The sequence below is a fragment of the Bison bison genome, unplaced genomic scaffold (genome assembly GCF_000754665.1).
Source record: "Bison bison bison isolate TAMUID 2011002044 unplaced genomic scaffold, Bison_UMD1.0 scf7180017864500, whole genome shotgun sequence".
Lineage (NCBI taxonomy): Eukaryota > Metazoa > Chordata > Mammalia > Artiodactyla > Bovidae > Bison > Bison bison.
In genome coordinates, this window is record NW_011495059.1 from 550,118 (window position 1) to 567,609 (window position 17,492).

The 17,492-nt window shown below is 47.4% G+C and overlaps 1 protein-coding gene across 1 annotated transcript; it reads left to right on the forward strand.

The window, feature by feature from the left end:
• The first annotated feature begins 16,377 nt into the window (after positions 1 to 16,377).
• GTSF1L (gametocyte specific factor 1-like) lies at positions 16,378 to 17,285 on the forward strand. Its single transcript, XM_010829128.1, has one exon. It carries the CDS (start codon positions 16,731 to 16,733, stop codon positions 17,238 to 17,240), a length of 510 nt encoding a protein of 169 aa, XP_010827430.1. The 5' UTR covers positions 16,378 to 16,730; the 3' UTR covers positions 17,241 to 17,285.
• The last annotated feature ends 207 nt before the right edge of the window (positions 17,286 to 17,492 follow it).

Below are 17,492 nucleotides of genomic sequence, written 5' to 3' on the forward strand. Positions count from 1 at the left end.
AATGGGGCCAAAACGCAAGCCCAAAGCTTCCAACTTGTCAGACTTGCTCTGCTCCACGTGGTAATCAGCGACTGCCACCAGCAGCAGCAGACTGTAGGTGTACACACACACGCACACACACGCACACACGCACACACGCACACACACACACACACCTCATCCCATTTCCCACGTCTGGACCTCCAGGGGTACGGATTCAATGGATTCCAGAGGGCCCCCAAATCTACATTGTTAACATAATAATTTCTGGATGCCCAGGTAATTTTGAAGGGCGTGTGTCCCAGACCTCCGTTTCAGGGTCTCTAGACTCGGGTGAATCCCAAGGAGGGGTGGGGATGGGGTGGGCCACCCAGCCCTCCACCCCTTGAGCTGCCCGGGAGCGAAGCTGCGAGGGCAGCAGAAACTGGGGCTGTGCTGCCCTCTGGTGGTCATGGTGGCGCTGCAGCTGCTGAGCTTCCAGAAGGACCGGGTCGGTAGCGGATGTGCCCCTTCCTTCCATCCCTGACTCTACAATGACCTCTCCAGGACTTCTCTCCCTTTGTAAATGGAACACAGTGTTTCCCAAACTTTGGTCCTTTGGGTAACACCACCATTTTTCCCATTTCATATGACACTTGAACTATTGTTTTTTTCCCTCTAAATATTTGTACATAAAATACTCATTTTAAAAGAGAAATTTGAATACCTACTGTACAAAGGAGGAAAAAAATTCATTTACCATAAATAGGAGGAGGGGGAAACATGGAGTGGGGGAAAAAAGAAAACAAGGATTTCCAAGGCTTTTTTAAAATAAAGATTATCATTCTACAAACAAATATAAACAATGACTTGCCCAAGTGGTGAAACTATAAAGAACAGCACAGAAATTATTATGCTAAAGGTCAGGATATGGGTAATCTCTGGGAGAAGGAAGGAGGCTGTAATTGGGAAAGGATGGAGGGGGTTCCAGGAAGCAGTTACAATCATATTAACCTGAACCTATGAGCTGGATGTATTTTTTTTTTCTGTATTTTTATCCCACATTGAAAATTGATGAAAACTGAAAAAAAGCAGTGAAACACAAGTAATTTACAAACCCACACCTGAAGATAAGGGGAATGACAGTGAGCAGTAGGGGATGGTGGGGGGCGGGGGTTCTACCTGGCTCTAGAATCCTCTGAAGAGGCCCTAGCCTCCTGATAAAACAGCTGGGTGGGACCAGAAGCCCCACTTGGATAAATGCCCCAGAAACAGGCTGACCAACAAGGGGTCTCCCAGGCTCTCCACACCACCCCAAACCCCTTCCTGCCCTCCCCACCTCCTAGGGGGCAGACAGGGCTGTGATCAGAGTTAAAGCTTGGAGTAGGTCTGGAGCCCAGGACTGCTGTCTGAGGATCTTGGAGCCTGCGTGCTGAAAACAACGTGAACCACTCTTGGGGGACAGTCAGCACCCCAGTCACCAGGCCGGCTGCTCTGCTTCAGTTATGGACAACCAGAGACACACTCGAGTCACTGACACAGTCCATCCTGATTGTCATGCCAGCTGTCAAACATGTTTATGAGGGCTTCCCTGGTGGTCCAGTGGTTCAGAATCCAGCTTGCAATGCAGGGGACACCAGTTCAGTCCTTGGTCCAGGAAGATCGCCCATGCCGTGGGGCAACTGAGCCTGTGCTGCACAGCTGCTGAAGCCCAAGTGCCCTGAGAGACTGTGCTCTGCAACAAGAGAAGCAGCAGCAATGAGAAGCCCGCTCCCCGCAACTAGAGAGCAGCCCCCACCCTCCGCAACTAGAGAAAGCCTGTGCACAAGCTAAGACTCCGTGCAGCCAAAAATAAATATTTTTAAAAATATGTTTATGATCAGCCCTGCTGACATTCATTAAAGCCTGTATGTAACTATTAAGGGAAGCACTACCCACAGAAACACCATCACACATCACTCACATACCTCCGATAGGGCCTGTACCAAGTTTTGGGGCTGCTGCTGCTGCTAAGTCACTTCAGACGTGTCCGACTCTGTGCGACCCCATAGATGGGGCACATGAGGCTTTACCTGGCCCCTCCCAGAGCAACTCTAAGGATGCAAATGTCAGGGCCAGGCAATCCCCAGGGCAGAGCCCAAGCCAGAGGAACGTGGGAGCTGGGATGACCCTGTATGGTTGAGCAAGTTGAGGCCCAGAGGGTGAAAGGAACTCCCTGGGGGGACTCATGAGTGCTCTGCTGTTTGCTTGTTTCATCTCTAATCCTCACAACACCCCTGCCCAGGAGCAGCTGGGGAAACTGAGGCCACCCCAAAACCACCATTCTTCCCCTCCACTGGATTTTTGTGTTTGGCTTTTTTTTTTTTTCCGTTTTCCTCTTCCTCACCTTCAAGGACACCAGCTGCTGACTCACTGAGTGCCGGCCCCTCCTTGTCCCGCCTTATTAAGTCCACTCTCATTTTTATTAAATGTGTGTGTTCAAGCATACAGAGGAAATCTAGAAGAATAGACACCAACATGTTATGGATATGTTCTTCTACGTTTTTGCATTTGATGATTCCTTTTCATAATAAGGTTTGGAAATGAGAAAATTCAGTTGTGTGTTAAGGAAATACAGCAGAGCAGTTTGGGACAATGAGCTCTAATAGGAGAATGAGGTCCCTGGGACAGTCCTCTGTCCTTCCCCTGCCTGGGCCTCAGTCTCCCCATCCAGTCAATCCGAAGGGTGTGCTAGCTTTTCTTCAACCCCCACTCCAACCTACCCATCTTCCCACACTGCTCTGTACCCAAAAAACTGGCCCCTGTGGACTGTACCACCCTGACACCCTTGCTGGCTGGCCTCCAGGTCCCAGAGGCTGGGAGGAGCCAGAAATGGCAATATTTCTTCCCTGCGGTCTCCCTCCTTTGGGTCTCCCTTCTGGCAGTAGCTCAGCCCCTACATGACCACAGCTCCTGCTGAGTGGCCCCTACTTTCTGCCTCCAGTTCTCAGTGGAACCCCCTGCCCTTGCCCGCTCCCCCAGGCTCCTCACTGCTGCTCTTCATTGGGATCCCTGGGATCCTGCAAAAGTGAAAGCGAAGTCGCTCAGTCGTGTCGGATTCTGTGACCCCATGGACTGTAGCCTGCCAGGCTCCTCCATCCATGGGATTTTCCAGGCAAAAGTACTGGAGTGGGTTGCCATTTCCCTCTCCAAAGGGACCCTGACGCCCAGGTAACTGGGTCCCTTTACTCCATCCACTCCCCAGTATTACTCCCCTCATTAAGTCCACCTGAATTGGATTCTGTTTCTTGCTGGAAGCTCAAGTAACACAGGCGTTGGTCAGTCTATGTAGTAAGTATAAATTTCCCTGACCACATTCCTCAGGGATTAAAAACCTATTAATACTCCCCACCTCTACCCTCTGACTGAGCTTTGCATGTTCCACTAACACAAGTAGGTGGTGTGTGGAGGTTCCGGGATTCAGCTGCCTCCAAGCCGCTAACCCATCCATGGGCAGGTCTGCTGCGCTCGTCCCATAAAAGCAATTCCAACATTAAAAAGAAAAAAAAAATCTATTAATTTCCCTATTTCCTCCTATTTAAATTCATTCTAGCTTGTAAGCTCCAGTTTCCACTGAAGGTGGGGAAGCAAAGTGACAAACACTAAGCAGAAGAGCCACTTCACTCAGCTTTTCTTTCAGTAAATGCCACGTGTCTTCAGGTTTCACACGTGTGCGCATGCGCCACCCAGAGGCAAGCCAAGCTAGGGTGGGAGGGGGTTACATACCTCGCCAGCATCTGGGAGGGCTATGTGGCTTCGAGCCGCCCTCAGCCCTCACTGGCATCTGAGTCTGGGTCCCCTCGATTCCGGCTGCAGGAACTACAATTCGGCCATGGCCCCTGATAATTCTTGGGACCTTGTAACCCACGGGGCTTCCCTGGTGGCTCACTGGTGAAGAATCTACCTGCGACGCAGGAGACCCTGGTTCAATCCCTGAGTTGGGAAGATCCCCTGAAGGAGGGCATAGCAACCCACTCCAGTAGCCTTGTCTGGAGAATTCCAAGGAAAGAGGAGCCTGGTGGGCTACAGTCCGTAGGGGGGCACAGAGTCTGACACGACTGAGTGCCTAAGCAGCAGCAGCAGCTGTAACCCACTCAGACAGCGTCTGTCCACTGTCAGCCACATGCACACCCTCTCTGGGGGCTTGAGGACTCCAGCCTGCTCCTCTATGCTGTGCTGGGGTCGCTGGTCTCACTGACATTGTCTGTGCTCAGATCATTCCATTGCTGTACTTCCCTTGGCTACCAGGCGCCAGTAGTCACGCGCCATGTTGGACTTTCTATGAGACCTTTTCTGGGATCCCTACCACCTTGACTGAGGCTGCTCTCACCTTGGAGGACAGAATGTGGGACACCTTCTCGGGGAACCCGGTAATTCTAAACCCTGACCCAGCCTCCTCATCCGGTTCCTTCCACATTCGCTCATTCAACTCATCTCCTCTAGAGCAGGGAAATAGTCTTCATCGCCACCCATTCTTCCCCACTCTGTGGTTTATGGTGTAAATTATAGTGCTTTGGGGTTCCTTTAGTTTTGTGTGCCATATGCCAAGCCAAGCTTCAAGAACAATGACAAAAACAAGCAAAAAGGAACATTTCTCTCTCTTCTGCTTCTGGCTCTTGTAATCAAAAGCCAAAGCTTTCAAGAGCCCTCTGGAACTCAAAACTCTGAACATCTGACTCTCAGTCCCTCAGCTTTCTCAGGGATCTTCCCTCCGCTGTGGTCTCAGCCACAAGCTCCACTGTTAGTACTAGGGGTGACCTTCAGTGTCGCTTGTGACCAGCTGCACATCAGTCACTTACTCATTCAGTTAACAGATATTTCTTGGGCACCACTAGGCACCTGGTGCTCTGCCGGGCACTGGGGACACAGTAGGGAGTTGATACAGACACGATCCGTGCCTCTGGGGGCTTCTAGCCTCCTGGGGGAGGGAGGTGCTCCTCAGAAGAGGGATAGTAATGAATCATAAAGCAACAGCGTCATAAAGCGCCGTGAAGGAAAGGCACTAGGACTATGAGGGCAAAGAATAGAGGAGTTTAACCTCGCAGGGAGTTCAGGGGAGGCTGAGCTCTAAGGGCGAGTAGGAGCGTAATCACACCAAAAGAGAAAATCAGATTTTCAAAACAGGAGATGCCAAGAGCCCATGACAGGCTGAGAGGAGAGAAGCAGAAACATCCTCCAGGCCCAGCCGGGTGTGGAGGGTCTCATGGGCACCTGAGGAATCCTGACTGTATCAGAATTCTTTTTACTATTATTATTATTATAAAGTACAGTTGATTTACAATATTCTATTCGTTTCAGGTATACAACATAGCTATGCAAAACTTTTACAGACTATACTCCATTTAAAGTTAGTATAAACGATTGGTTGTATTCCCTGTGCTGTTCAATATGTCCTTGCAGATTATTTACTTTATACATAGCAGCTTGTACCCCTTAATTCTCGACCCTTCTCTTGCCCCTCCCCAATATCTTAATCGCAGTGGGAAGCAGAAGAGGGGCAGTGTATCTGGATTTCTGGATGTCCCCTCTGGGTCTGGTCCAGAAAGAGGCCAGAGGGGTGGTGGGGAGGCCAGTTAGGAGACCTCAGACCAGACCAGAGACAGTCGTCCCTAGAATTAGAGCACCGGTGATGGGATGAGGAAAACTGGATAGATTCAAGAGTTGCCCCAAAGTTAACAGCGGCAGGACGTGGCGATAGATTCGACGTGGGGGTGGAAGTGAGGGAAAGGAAGGATCAGAACCGCTGTGCTGCTGAGTGGATGGAAGTGGACAGGCGGCGATATGGTCAGTTGAGACAGAAGCTTCAACACGGGGCCTGGTAGGGCGGAAGGTGGTTTTCAGACAGTTTGGGTGGTCTAGGTGTGAGGTCCCATGAGATGTCCAAGGGGAGGCATCAGTTGGCAAAGTGGCTTCTTGGGTTTGCGCTCAGCGGTGGTTTGGATCTTGAGCTGCTTATGGTGAATTGTCCACAATACAGACAGGAAGAGAGAAGAGAAAACAGCCCAGGGGACTCGAGTTCAGTGGCCCAGTGGCAGAGAATAAGACTGAAGAATCCAGGACTTCCCTGGTGGTGCAGTGGCTAAGAATCCACCAACCATTGCAGGGGACACGGGTTCGATCCCTGGTCTGGGAAGATCCCACATGCCTTGGCACAACTCGGCCTGTGCACCCCAAGGACAGCACCTGTACCCTAGCGCCCACGCTCTGCAGCATGAGAAGCCACAACAATAAGAAGTACACACACCACAACGAAGAGTGGCCCCTGCTAACCACAATGAGAGAAAACCCGCATGCAGCAACACGCACTCAGTGCAACCAAAAACATATACGTGATTAAACAAAAAAAAGACTGAAGAATCCAAACAGCAGATTCAAGGGTAGGATAAAGACAGTCCAAAGAAAATAGAAACTAACAACCACAATGCAAAGATGACTATAAATATTGCTATATTTATAGTAGGCTATAAATATGCTGACTATAAATAGTGATGCATGCAACTTATTCCCAATTATCAGAAATAAGTATTAAAGCTTAAGATATATAATATGTTAAAATAATTTATTTTGAATAACCATGATCATAATCATCTGCCTGTAAAAATCCCAAATGATTTCCCTAGAAAGTATGATATATGAGAGGAATAAAAAGCATATGATGGGAGATCTAGATTGTTGTATTTAGAATAATGTCTTGTATTATAAAAATAAGAGGTATGACTTCTAAACCACCGAAGAAAACTAACCAGAGAAAACATGGCTCATTAGAAACAAAATGACAGAACTAAGCCAAACAAAGTAGGTGAGACATTAAATGTGCACAGGTTATATTCATCAGAGACTTAAGCTGAATCCCAAATGCAAATCCAAATTATTAGACTTCAAAGTAAGGTTTTCATGATGTTTGATGGTGCTTTGCTGGAGGACCCAGGAATACCAATTCCTATTCTGCCAACCAGCCCGTCTCATGAAGTTCCCAAGAGACAGACTCTCCAAACAAGAAAATACAAACCCAAAGTTTCCACACTATTATGATTAGGCTTGGACTGGGACAAGGGCAAGGTCACCAGTTCATGGGGTGTCAGATAGAGCAAGTAAAAATACAGGATGCCCCTGTACATTTGAATTTTAGATAAACACCAAAGAACTTCTTGTTTCTTAATTTTTTAATAAAAATATTTACTTAGCTTTGGAGAAATATGTCATGTAATAAATGACCGAAAAAATTAAAAAAATAAACCTCCCCAAACTGACATGTTATATGATAGATCATCTCCAGGCACAATAGCATTTATTAATGAATATAAAAAATTACTTTTATTATTTTTATCTGCTCTTGCATCAGCTTTAACTACTTGTTGTTGGAAGCTTGCATGTCTAAGCTTCCAGAATCTCACAGCTACCTCAGCCCCTGTGGTGTGACTGAGGCTAACATCCCATTCCCATTGTGGGGTAATAAATTTCTATCCTTGGGGATTCTGAGCTACACCTCGAAGACCTTAAAAAAAAAAAAAAAAGATCCTCTCACTAGGATCCTTCTAACATGGGGAAAATTCAGCCACCATGCATTGAAACATGATCCAATTTGGACACATAAGTATATATTTTCAGCATAAGTATGTCCCATGCAATATTTGGGACTTGGAGTGAAAGTGTTAGTCGTTCAGTCATGTCCAACTCTTCGTGACCCCACTGATTGTAGCCTGCCAGGCTTCTCTGTCTGTGGATTTCTCCAGCCAAGAATACTGGAGTGTATTGCCATTTCCTTCTCCACGGGATCTTCCCAACCCGGGGATCAAACCCAAGTCTCCTGTATTACAGGCAGATTCTTTATTGTCTGAGCCACCAGGGGAGCCCAACTTGAGCTTAAAAAGTATCATTGTTTAATTGAAATTCAAGTTTAACTGGGTGTCCTGTATTTTACGTGGCAACCCAGCACACCAGAGCAGGTGTATTAGAAAATGAGATCCAGGGACTTCCCTGGGGATCCAGTGGTTAAGAATCCACACTTCCATTGCAGGGGGCACAGGTTCCATCCCTGGTCAGGGAACTAAGATCCTGCATGCCTCACAACAAGGCCAAAAAATAAATTAAAATAAATTAAAAAGAAAATGAGGTCCAGGAAAGAGGAGTTGGCACTCACCCAGTCACATGAGAGGGCACGTGGAAGAGCCGGTGACCTTCCCACTAGTAGAAGTGGACTCACCAATCTGCGGTCTCGCCAGTGAAGTTGGCATTTCCTTCTGAGAAGTCAGAGAGAGCCTTGGGCAGCAGCAACTTTTCCTCCCTGTCCTCACATCAGTGCAGTTTACGAAAAGTCCACATCCATGAAATGCCACCTAAAGGTTGAAAGTGAAGAGACTTCCAGGTGACTGACAGCGGTATTCAGATGCTCACTGAAGTGATCAAAGAGAAAACCCAGGAAAATCTGTATGAGCACATAAACCAGGAAGGAACCCAAACCACATGCTCACAACCTTGCGGTGAAATGTAATATGGGAAGGAAGGACTGACGGCTGGTGAGCTGGGTGACGCTCACAAGAGCTGAAATTTGGGAGCTGGTTATTAAACCATTGGTAGCTTGAAACTGGCCTTAGCAGGAGTGTTTACACCATGGAAATTGGCAGATGCTACAAATCAGAAAAAAAATTGAGTTTGGTGGGGACCACCAGCTTACCAAGTAAGAAATAAGTCACCGAATAAGAAGAAATAAATTCCTGTGTAGGAAGTGATCACTGCCTCTTGTATATCCGTGGGACTTTTCAGTGTTTTGGCCAGCTTCCACCTCAGTCTCTGCATTTACAGAGGGGAGTGGGGGACCTGGGTGTCTCTTGCTCCCAAAACTGCCCACACTTGGCAGATTGGAAGTGTCAAGGAACTTACACTCCCTCAACAAATGAGAGTTTTGGAAGTTGGTGTACACACGTTCCAGACTCCTTACCCCTTGGCTGGGGTAATTCTGAGTTCTGTGCTTTATACCTTTTCCCATAAGTTTCCCCAAAGGCCGTCAGAGGGAGGGAGATGGCTTGATTACCCATACCGTTACTGAATGCAAGTCCATGTGCCTGACACACGGTGAGGCCAAGCAATACCAAAACGTCAGAGTTTGGAGCACAGAAAGGTGTACTGCAGGACCACGCAAGGAGATTAGGGTGGCTCACGCCTTAAAAAAAAACAAACAAAAAAAACCCAAATCTCTGAAAACTTTCAGCAAAGCCCTTTCATAGGAAAGGTGATGGAGAGGTGTGGTTAGTTGTTGCAAACTTCTTGGTGTCAGATTCTTTGTTCTTGGAGGTCAGATCCCTATGTTCCTGGAAGCCTCCACCAAGCAAATGTTATTCTCTAATCTCACAAGAAAGGGCACGGTCCCAAAGTTCAACTCTCATCCTTCAAGGTCCAGGCCTGGGCTAAAAAGACGGGGTTCCTGCGAGGGTCAATTACCCTGCCCGGGAGGCTTCGTCCAGCATCCTGTCTGCATCCTCCCGTCAGTGCTCAGAATCAAGTGAGGTGACCGATCTCAGCTGACGGTGCCCTTAGGATTAGGTTTTCCAGACCCCACCCAGCCGTCATCACCGAGGAAGCCAGGTGCCCAGGACCCCACCTGCCCTCGGGCTTGCCATTTAACCTGAAGAGAGTCATTTGTACGGGACCCAGAGAAATACATGTAACAGATACCAAGCAGGTTCATTCCCCACTCAGCTCATCACAATTGTCCTCCTTTGAGAACAGCCCCGACCACAGAGGTGGACCTTAAGTAATTCTGTGCAGTGTCCTTGCAACTTAACCGTGACCTCTGGCCACCTCCTAGGAGTAGGCGACTGATCTATGCTGGGCCAAGTTTAGAAACTTGAGTGGAGAGACTGAAGCTGGTTGAAGCTGGTACCTTAATGGTGGTGTCCATATACTCCAACTGATGAGGCCTCTATGGACCGTGACCCACAGATACAGCCACCGCCATAAGGTCACAGAGGTGGGGATGTAGGAGGGGTTCCCTCCTGCTTCAGGGTCTGGGGGCCTGGCTGGTGGGCGGCAGTGGTGAGGTGAGGATGCAGGAGATCTGGGGGACACAACCGTCAGCGTGGCCCCGAGACCCCAGCTCATCTGCTGCCCTGAGGTTGAAGGACCTGGAGGGACCCGGGAGAAGGCTCTGATCCATCCCTCATGCATTCTGCCTCGAGGACCCATGCAAGCTGACCATTGGCAGAGCAGGACCCCGAAACTTGCACTCAGGGTCTGGCGCTAAAGGTCTCGCGATAACTCTAACTAGCAAACAGGCGCGCTGATGAGCGAATGCTAAAGATCTCACGCTAACAGCTGTGCGCTCGCCCAACCCTATTACAATACTTGTTAAAGTATTTGCAAATCTCCAGTCGTTTACATAAATGTTTTTCTAAGTATGATTTTTGCTTGGTCTCTTCTTGTTATGGAAAAAATATACTCAATGGAAGTTTTAAAAAAGTACAGAGAATAAACTGCTGTCATTTTTGTCTCAGTCTTTTATATATATATATATATATATATATATTATTTGTTTGGCTACACTGGGTCTTAGCTGTGGCACGCAGGATCTTCAGTATTCCTTGCAGCATGCAGGATCTGTCGTCGTGGCTTGGAGGATCTGGGCTTCCCAGGTGGCGCCTGCCAATCCGGGAGACTTAAGAGAGGAGACTTCAATCCCTGGGTGGGGAAGATCCCCTAGAGGAAGGGCGTGGCAACCCACTCCAGTATTCTTTCCTGGAGAATCCCACCGATGGAGGAGCCTGGTGGGCTACAGTCTGTGGGGTTGCAAAGAGTTGGACATGACTGAAGCGACTTAGCGCACATGGGGGATCTGGTTCCCTGAGTGGGGATCAGACCCCTGCATTAGGCCCCCCTGTATCAGTAGTGCAGAGTCTTACCACTGGACTGCCAGAGAAGTCCCTGTCTCATTCCGTTTTACTATCTGTAAGTGAGCATACATACAAAGGTGTCTGACTTCCCCAACCTTACCTGCACTTCCAGAGTAAACAACTTGAATTTGAATCCTTGCTTCAGGCTCTGCTTCTGGAAGAAGCCAGATGAAGACAGAGTCACATCCCTGGGAGGAAACCATAAAACTGGGGAGCTCCAAGCAGCAGGGAGCAGGGAAGCAAATCCACAGGGCAGCTGTCCTCGACTCACACTCAGAGTTGATGTGACCCCTGGGGAGCGTCAGGAGGGCTGGCTCCTAGCACCTCGGCCCCAGCCCCGTGTCACACTGATGATGGAATGAGGTCTGAGTTGTTTCTGTGTCCAGGTGAAGGAAGGGGTCTGGCTGACTTCAGGCTGCTTGAGCAAACAGAGACCCCCTTAAGCATAGAGCTTGGATGTCTCGGCTCCAGAATTATGAGAAAATGAACTTGGGCTTTTTCAGCCACCCAGTCTGTGGTATTTTATTATGGCAGCCTGAGTTGACATGCATTCTCCATTGAATGCTCCAAATTAACTAGTATTATGTATTTAGTATTTATTAAATTTAGTATTTAGTAATATGTATTTAGTATTCTCTTCTAATGTGAAAACTCTTCTCTGCATCTTTGGCTACATTTCCTTTAATTTTCTTTTTTCCCTTCTTCCTGTCTTTCTTTCCTCCCTTTATTCTTTCTTTCTTTCCTTCCTTCTTCTCTCCCTCTCTCCTTTTTTAATTTCCTCCCTTCCCCTCTCCCTTCTTTCTTCCTTTCTCTTTCTCCTTTCATGTTCTCTCTCTCACTTGCTTCCACCCCCTCCCTTTAGGAAGCTCTTATAAGTCTAGGGGTCTTATACCAGTTTATAAGTAGCTGAGTCTTAGATTTACCAGTTGTACTGATTTTTATGTTTTCTGTCTCATTAATTTTTACCCTTACTTTTAATTCTCTCCCTAGGTTTATCTTGTGGCATATTTTCTAGCTTCTTGAGTTGGACGCTTCATTAACTTTCAGTCTTCCCCATGTAATAACACAAGCATTTGCGCCCTGGGACTCTTTTATTACATTCTACGAGTTTCGCTATGCGGCGTTCCAATTGTTGTGTTCTGAATGGCCTATAATTGCAGTTTTGTTCCATTGTTTGAGTTATTTAGGAATCAATTTCCAAGTGGTTTAATTTTTTTCTGTTTGTCCCTTTGTTTTTAATTTCTGTTTTGTGGTCAGATAATGTGGCCAGAAAAAGGCAGCTTGTCAGCACCTCAGAGGTTGTCTCTGTGGCCTAGGATGGTGTGTTTCTCTCAGTTCCTCACAGATGCTTGAATGAAATGTCTTTTCCGTTTGTATTAATTTATGACACAGAGCTTGTTCTTTCCAAGCTGACATTCCTTGACGCACGGATCCTGCGAGGAGCTCCAGGGATTCTGGTGCCACCAGCGGGGACCCAGGAAGCCCTCAGGCAGAGTCTCTGTGGACCTTGCCTCGGCTCAGTGTCTCCAGAGTGCAGCCGTTGCTCTCAACTCCTCATACGGCCTCGAGCAGCTAGTTTTCCATGAACCGTATTTCAGGAAATCCCATTTTAATGTTTTCTCTTATTTCTTGAGGGTCAACTATTTATGAAGTGTCCTGGTACAGGCATGCTTCACTTTTACGGCACTTTGCTTTACTGTGTTGTTTTGTTTGGGTTTTGGCTGAGCTGGGTCTTCCGGGTGTGCAAGAGCTTTCTCTATATAAGCGTGCAGACTTCTCATTGTGGTGGCTTCTCTTGTAGTGGGCTCAGAAGTTGTTGCACACGGACTTACTTGCCCCGAGGCATGTGGAATCTTCCTAGACAGGATCAAACTCGTGTCCCCTACGTTGGCAGGCTTAACCACTGGGATTCCTAACCACTGGACCACCAGGGAAGCCCTTATTGTGTTTTTCACCAATTGAAAGCTTTTGGCAACCCTGCACCAAGCAAGTCTTTTGGAGTCATTTTTCCAACAGCATTTGCTCACTTCATGTCCCTGTGTCACATTTTGGCAATTCTTGCAGTGTTTTGAATTTTTAAGTTATTATTAAATATCCTTTGGTGATCTGTGTAATCAGTGATCTTTGATGTTACTGTTGTAAAGAGATTACAGTTCGCTGAAGGCTGAGATAACGGTTAGAAATGTTTTAGCCGTAAAGTAATTTTAAAGTGTGTAGATTGTTGCTTTAGACATAATCGTGTAACTATTGCACATTTAGTAGACTACTGTGTGTACGTGTACTCAGTCGTGTCGAACTCTTTGCAACCCCATGGACTGTATGTCGCTACAGTGCATAGGATTGCAAAGAGTCAGACACGACTGAGTGAGTGAACACGCATGCAGGATAAAGCTAACTAGGGAATGTTTGGGCGGGGAAGGTCACAGGGAGCTCCCTGTCACTATGTGATCATCCTTCAGGGATGCCTGGGAGGGGGTGTTGTCCCTGAGAGAGAAGCTGACCTGAAGTCTCTCCGAGGCTGAAGGATTCGGATTTATGGTGACTCTGATCCTCCATCCCACCTCATAATGATGATTGCTGACTTGGCTGCCCAGGACGCATAGTTTTTCTTTCTCAGGAACCACTGTTTCTGCACATTCTGTGACCTTCTCCACGCCTGCATCTCCAGCTGTCGGCAGCATCTCTCAAGATGATCAGAGTGGGGAGGGAGGGAGCAGAAGGCAGATCTGACCTCACTTGCATTATTGGTCTCTGACATGTACAGGCCTGAGAAGTGCCTGAGAAGTGCAGACAGGTGGATCTGCATCCCTCTCCCCCATCCGGTTGCTATGGTGAGTGACCTGTCAGATCCCGGACATGAAGTAGATGCTGCGAGAAGGCTGAAAGCTGGAGGACCATTCAAGAGGTCCATTAGAAGCATTAATGAGCTTGGTCTTCCCTCTCTCCGTAATGGACTAAACATTAGCCCGCCCCACTAATGCGTTCTTGGCCACAAAGAAACCTACAACAGCTAATGCCCTGTTCCCTATTATGTGGATTTCAGTGACAGAAGAAATGCTTTCATTATCAATTCCATTCACAGACTTATAGATGCTTAAATCACTCGAGCCTCAGCCACCTCTGGTTTGGGCATGAAAGAGGCTATGGGAATGGGAATAAAAAAAAAAAAAACATTGTCAGCATCATCAACAAACACCATGCTGGGCTTTGGGGACACATCAGAGCATATGCTGAACCACCTGTTAACTCCCCATGGGCCCGATAGCTCCTTCAACACTGGGTTTCAGGCTTAGAGAAAATGGACTCTCTGTTGCATAAATGGTATGGAAGTTAGTTTTCCAAGGACCCTTTCTCAGCAAAATATACCAGGAGCTGTCCTTGTGTAGAGGACGTTCCAGTGGGTGGCAGGGGTACAGTGAGCAAAACTCTGCAAGCCTCTCATTCCTCACAGGGGACAGCTTAGCTGGAGGCACTAGAATTCCCACCCATGCAGTGTGAGGTCCTGCATGGAACCCGGGAAGGTCCCAGTGGGCACTGGCTGAGCATCTTCTCCCAGTCTGGGGGTTTTCTCCCTTGGGGAGGAGGTAGCATACTCTGCATGTGTAGAGAAAAGGGGGAAAAATTACTGGTGACAAAAAAGACAGAATGGGGACATTGTCACGACTCTTGCCGAAGTTCCTATTCTCCCCCTCCTATGCATGCGACAAGCCTGGACTTCCTTGATCCCTGAAGTTAGGTGTGGCCACGAAACTCACTTTAGACATGAAATGTCAGTAGAATGAAAATGTTGTCATTTCAGTGGAAGTAAAAGCATAAAGTAGAAGAGCTATTTGAAGAGACAATGACTGAGCATTTTCCAAACCGAATGAAAGACACTTAACCCAGAAGTGCGGCCAATAAATATAAGGAGAGAATAAGTATAAAGAAATCCACAGGTCGACAACCTAGTGAAACCGTAGGAAAATCAATGGTAAAAGTTCTTTGAAACAGACCTATGAAAAGACACAGATGGGTTTCGAAAGAAGTGAGGTAACTGGGATTCTGAATTCTCAAACACGGAAGTCAGAAGAAATTGGGCTCTGATTCAACACGAAGAAAATAGCACCACTACTGTCAGCAAAAACACCTTCCAAGAATGAGAGTGCGAGCTTCCATGATAGCTTAGTGGTCAAGAATCTGCCTGCCAGTGCAGGAGACACAGGGTCAATCCCTGGTCTGGGAAGATCCCCCATGCTGGGGAGCAACTAAGCCCAAGCACCACAACTACTGAGCCTGTGCTCTGGAGCCCAGGAGCTGCAGCTACTGAAGCCTGAGCACCCTAGAGCCCGTGCTTCCCAACAGGAGAAGCCTCCACAGTGAGATGGCCACGTGCTGCAACTAGAACGTGGTCCCGGCTCTCGGCAACTAGAGAAAAGCTCGTGCAGCAGTGAAGATCCAGCAGAGTCAAAATAAATACATAAGCAAAAAAGAATGAGGGTGAGATAAAGATGGTTTCAGACAAATGAAATCAGAAGAGTTTGTCAAGAGGAAATTCTAAAAATAGAAAACTTCCAGCAGAAACAAAGTGATCCCACATAGTGAGTCGAGGTGCAAAAGGAGAGAGAAATAAATGTGAACACAAGTGTAATCAAACTTTGATAATAGCAATACTGTCTTGCAAAGTTTTTTTAAAAATTAGGCTTAAAATACAGGCAACAGGGACTTCCCTGGTGGTGCAGAGGTTAAAGACTCTGTGCTTCCACTGCCGGGGGCACAGGTTTGATCTCTGGTCAGGGAAGGAAGATCCCACATGCCATGTGGTACGGCCACACACACACACAAAAAAACGGGGAACAAAACATAATAAATCACGACGGAAGTAAATGAAGAAAAAGCTCTGTATTATCCAGAAAGAAGCTAATACTTATTAACTTTAAGCCTTGATAAATTATCTTTGTTTTCACTTGTAGAGTAACCATGAAACGATTAGTTCTACAATGTATAACTTACAAACTAGTGAAAGAAATGGAGCTTTTAAAAGTCTATTTAAAGGAAGATAGAAGAAAATGAACCAAGCATAAAAGATGGTAGATTTAAACCCAACTATATCACAAATGATATTAAACATGTAAGTTTAAAGACAGGTAAATGATAAATTAGGAGTTTGGGATTAGCAGAAACAAACTATTCTATGTAAAATAAACAACAAGGTTCTACTTTACAGCACAGGGAACTATATTCATCACCTTGTAATAAGCCATAATGATAAAGAATATGAAAAAGGATATATGTGTGTGTATAGCTGAATCACTTGGCTGTATGCCAGAAACTAACATAAACTTCAATTGAAAAAAAAACAGAAAGACAGGTAAATGATGACGGGTCACCAGTAGTTGCGCATGGCAGCTTTCCCCAAGCCCAGCTCATGCCTTGAAAGTAAAGGACAACAAGACTTCGGCTGATGACTCACAATGCCCATTGTGACCGTCCACAGCTGCCTGGCAGCATCACATAAGTGAGAGTTAAAGGCAAGGGCTGGCTGGCACGTCCCTTCTTCAGCTCCCTGAGGGGCCACTGTGGTTTGGGCTCTGGCATCTGCTTTGTGTGGTCCTTCCGTCTCACATGCCGCTTGATGACCGCCTGTTGTCTGTACAGCTGCTCCTATCAGCCCCTTGTCCCTCCTCCGACCCACCACTCGTGGTCCCAAGAATAGGCAGCCCGAGTTGTTCAGACCTGCGGCTCCAGAGTTCCAAGGGGCAGCACTGGCACGGAGGACCACTCCATCCTTCTTGCCAAAGGCCTTTTCCATGAAGGGCATTTCATTGTGACTCTGGGCAGCAGGCTACCCTGCTTCAACAACTAGTTCCCATGGAGCCAGAAGCCTTAGAAACTTGCCCTTACAACCCTCACCACCGAATCCCACTCAGCAGATTTCAGTACCACCTGGCATCATGTCGGAGAAAGAACCCCAAGAAAGCCAAAAAGATGGCCAGCTGTAAATACAACGCCTGCCACGTGGTCCCCATCAAGAAGCTGGAGGAGCACGAGGCTGCCTGTGTCAACAAAAGCACCGTGGCGGAAGAGGACAGCCTGAGTCCCCTGAAGGTCAACCTCCCAAATGCAGGGCAGAAGGGCAACAGAAACGCCTCTCCCGTGTCCCCCCGTCTCCCCAACCCTGACGTCTGGAATGTTGATAGCACAAATTGCCACCCCATGTTTGTCCTTAAGTCTTTCATTCCCCAGAAGCTTGTTTGTGAAAGCGACACCAGAGAGTCAGAGACCGACGACCACAACCCCATCCCTGACTGCCCCCGCAGAAGATCATCAGACCGGGAGAGTGAACCGCCAGCAGAAGATACAAGCCTCTTAAAAGCATGACGGGAGATGCAATTCACCGGAATAAAAGGCATACAAAGCAAACTACACTGGGGTGCTTTTCTTGTTTGTTTTTAACCTACCTAACAGATTCATTTTATTTTTTGGCTGCACTGGGTCTTCCTTGTTGGACACGGGCTTTTTCTAGTTGCGGCGAGCCGGGGCTACTTTTCATTGCTGTGCCCCCCCTTCTCACTGCAGTGGCTTTTCTCGTGGAGCACAGGCTCTAGGGGCTTCAGCAGTTGTGGTGCACAG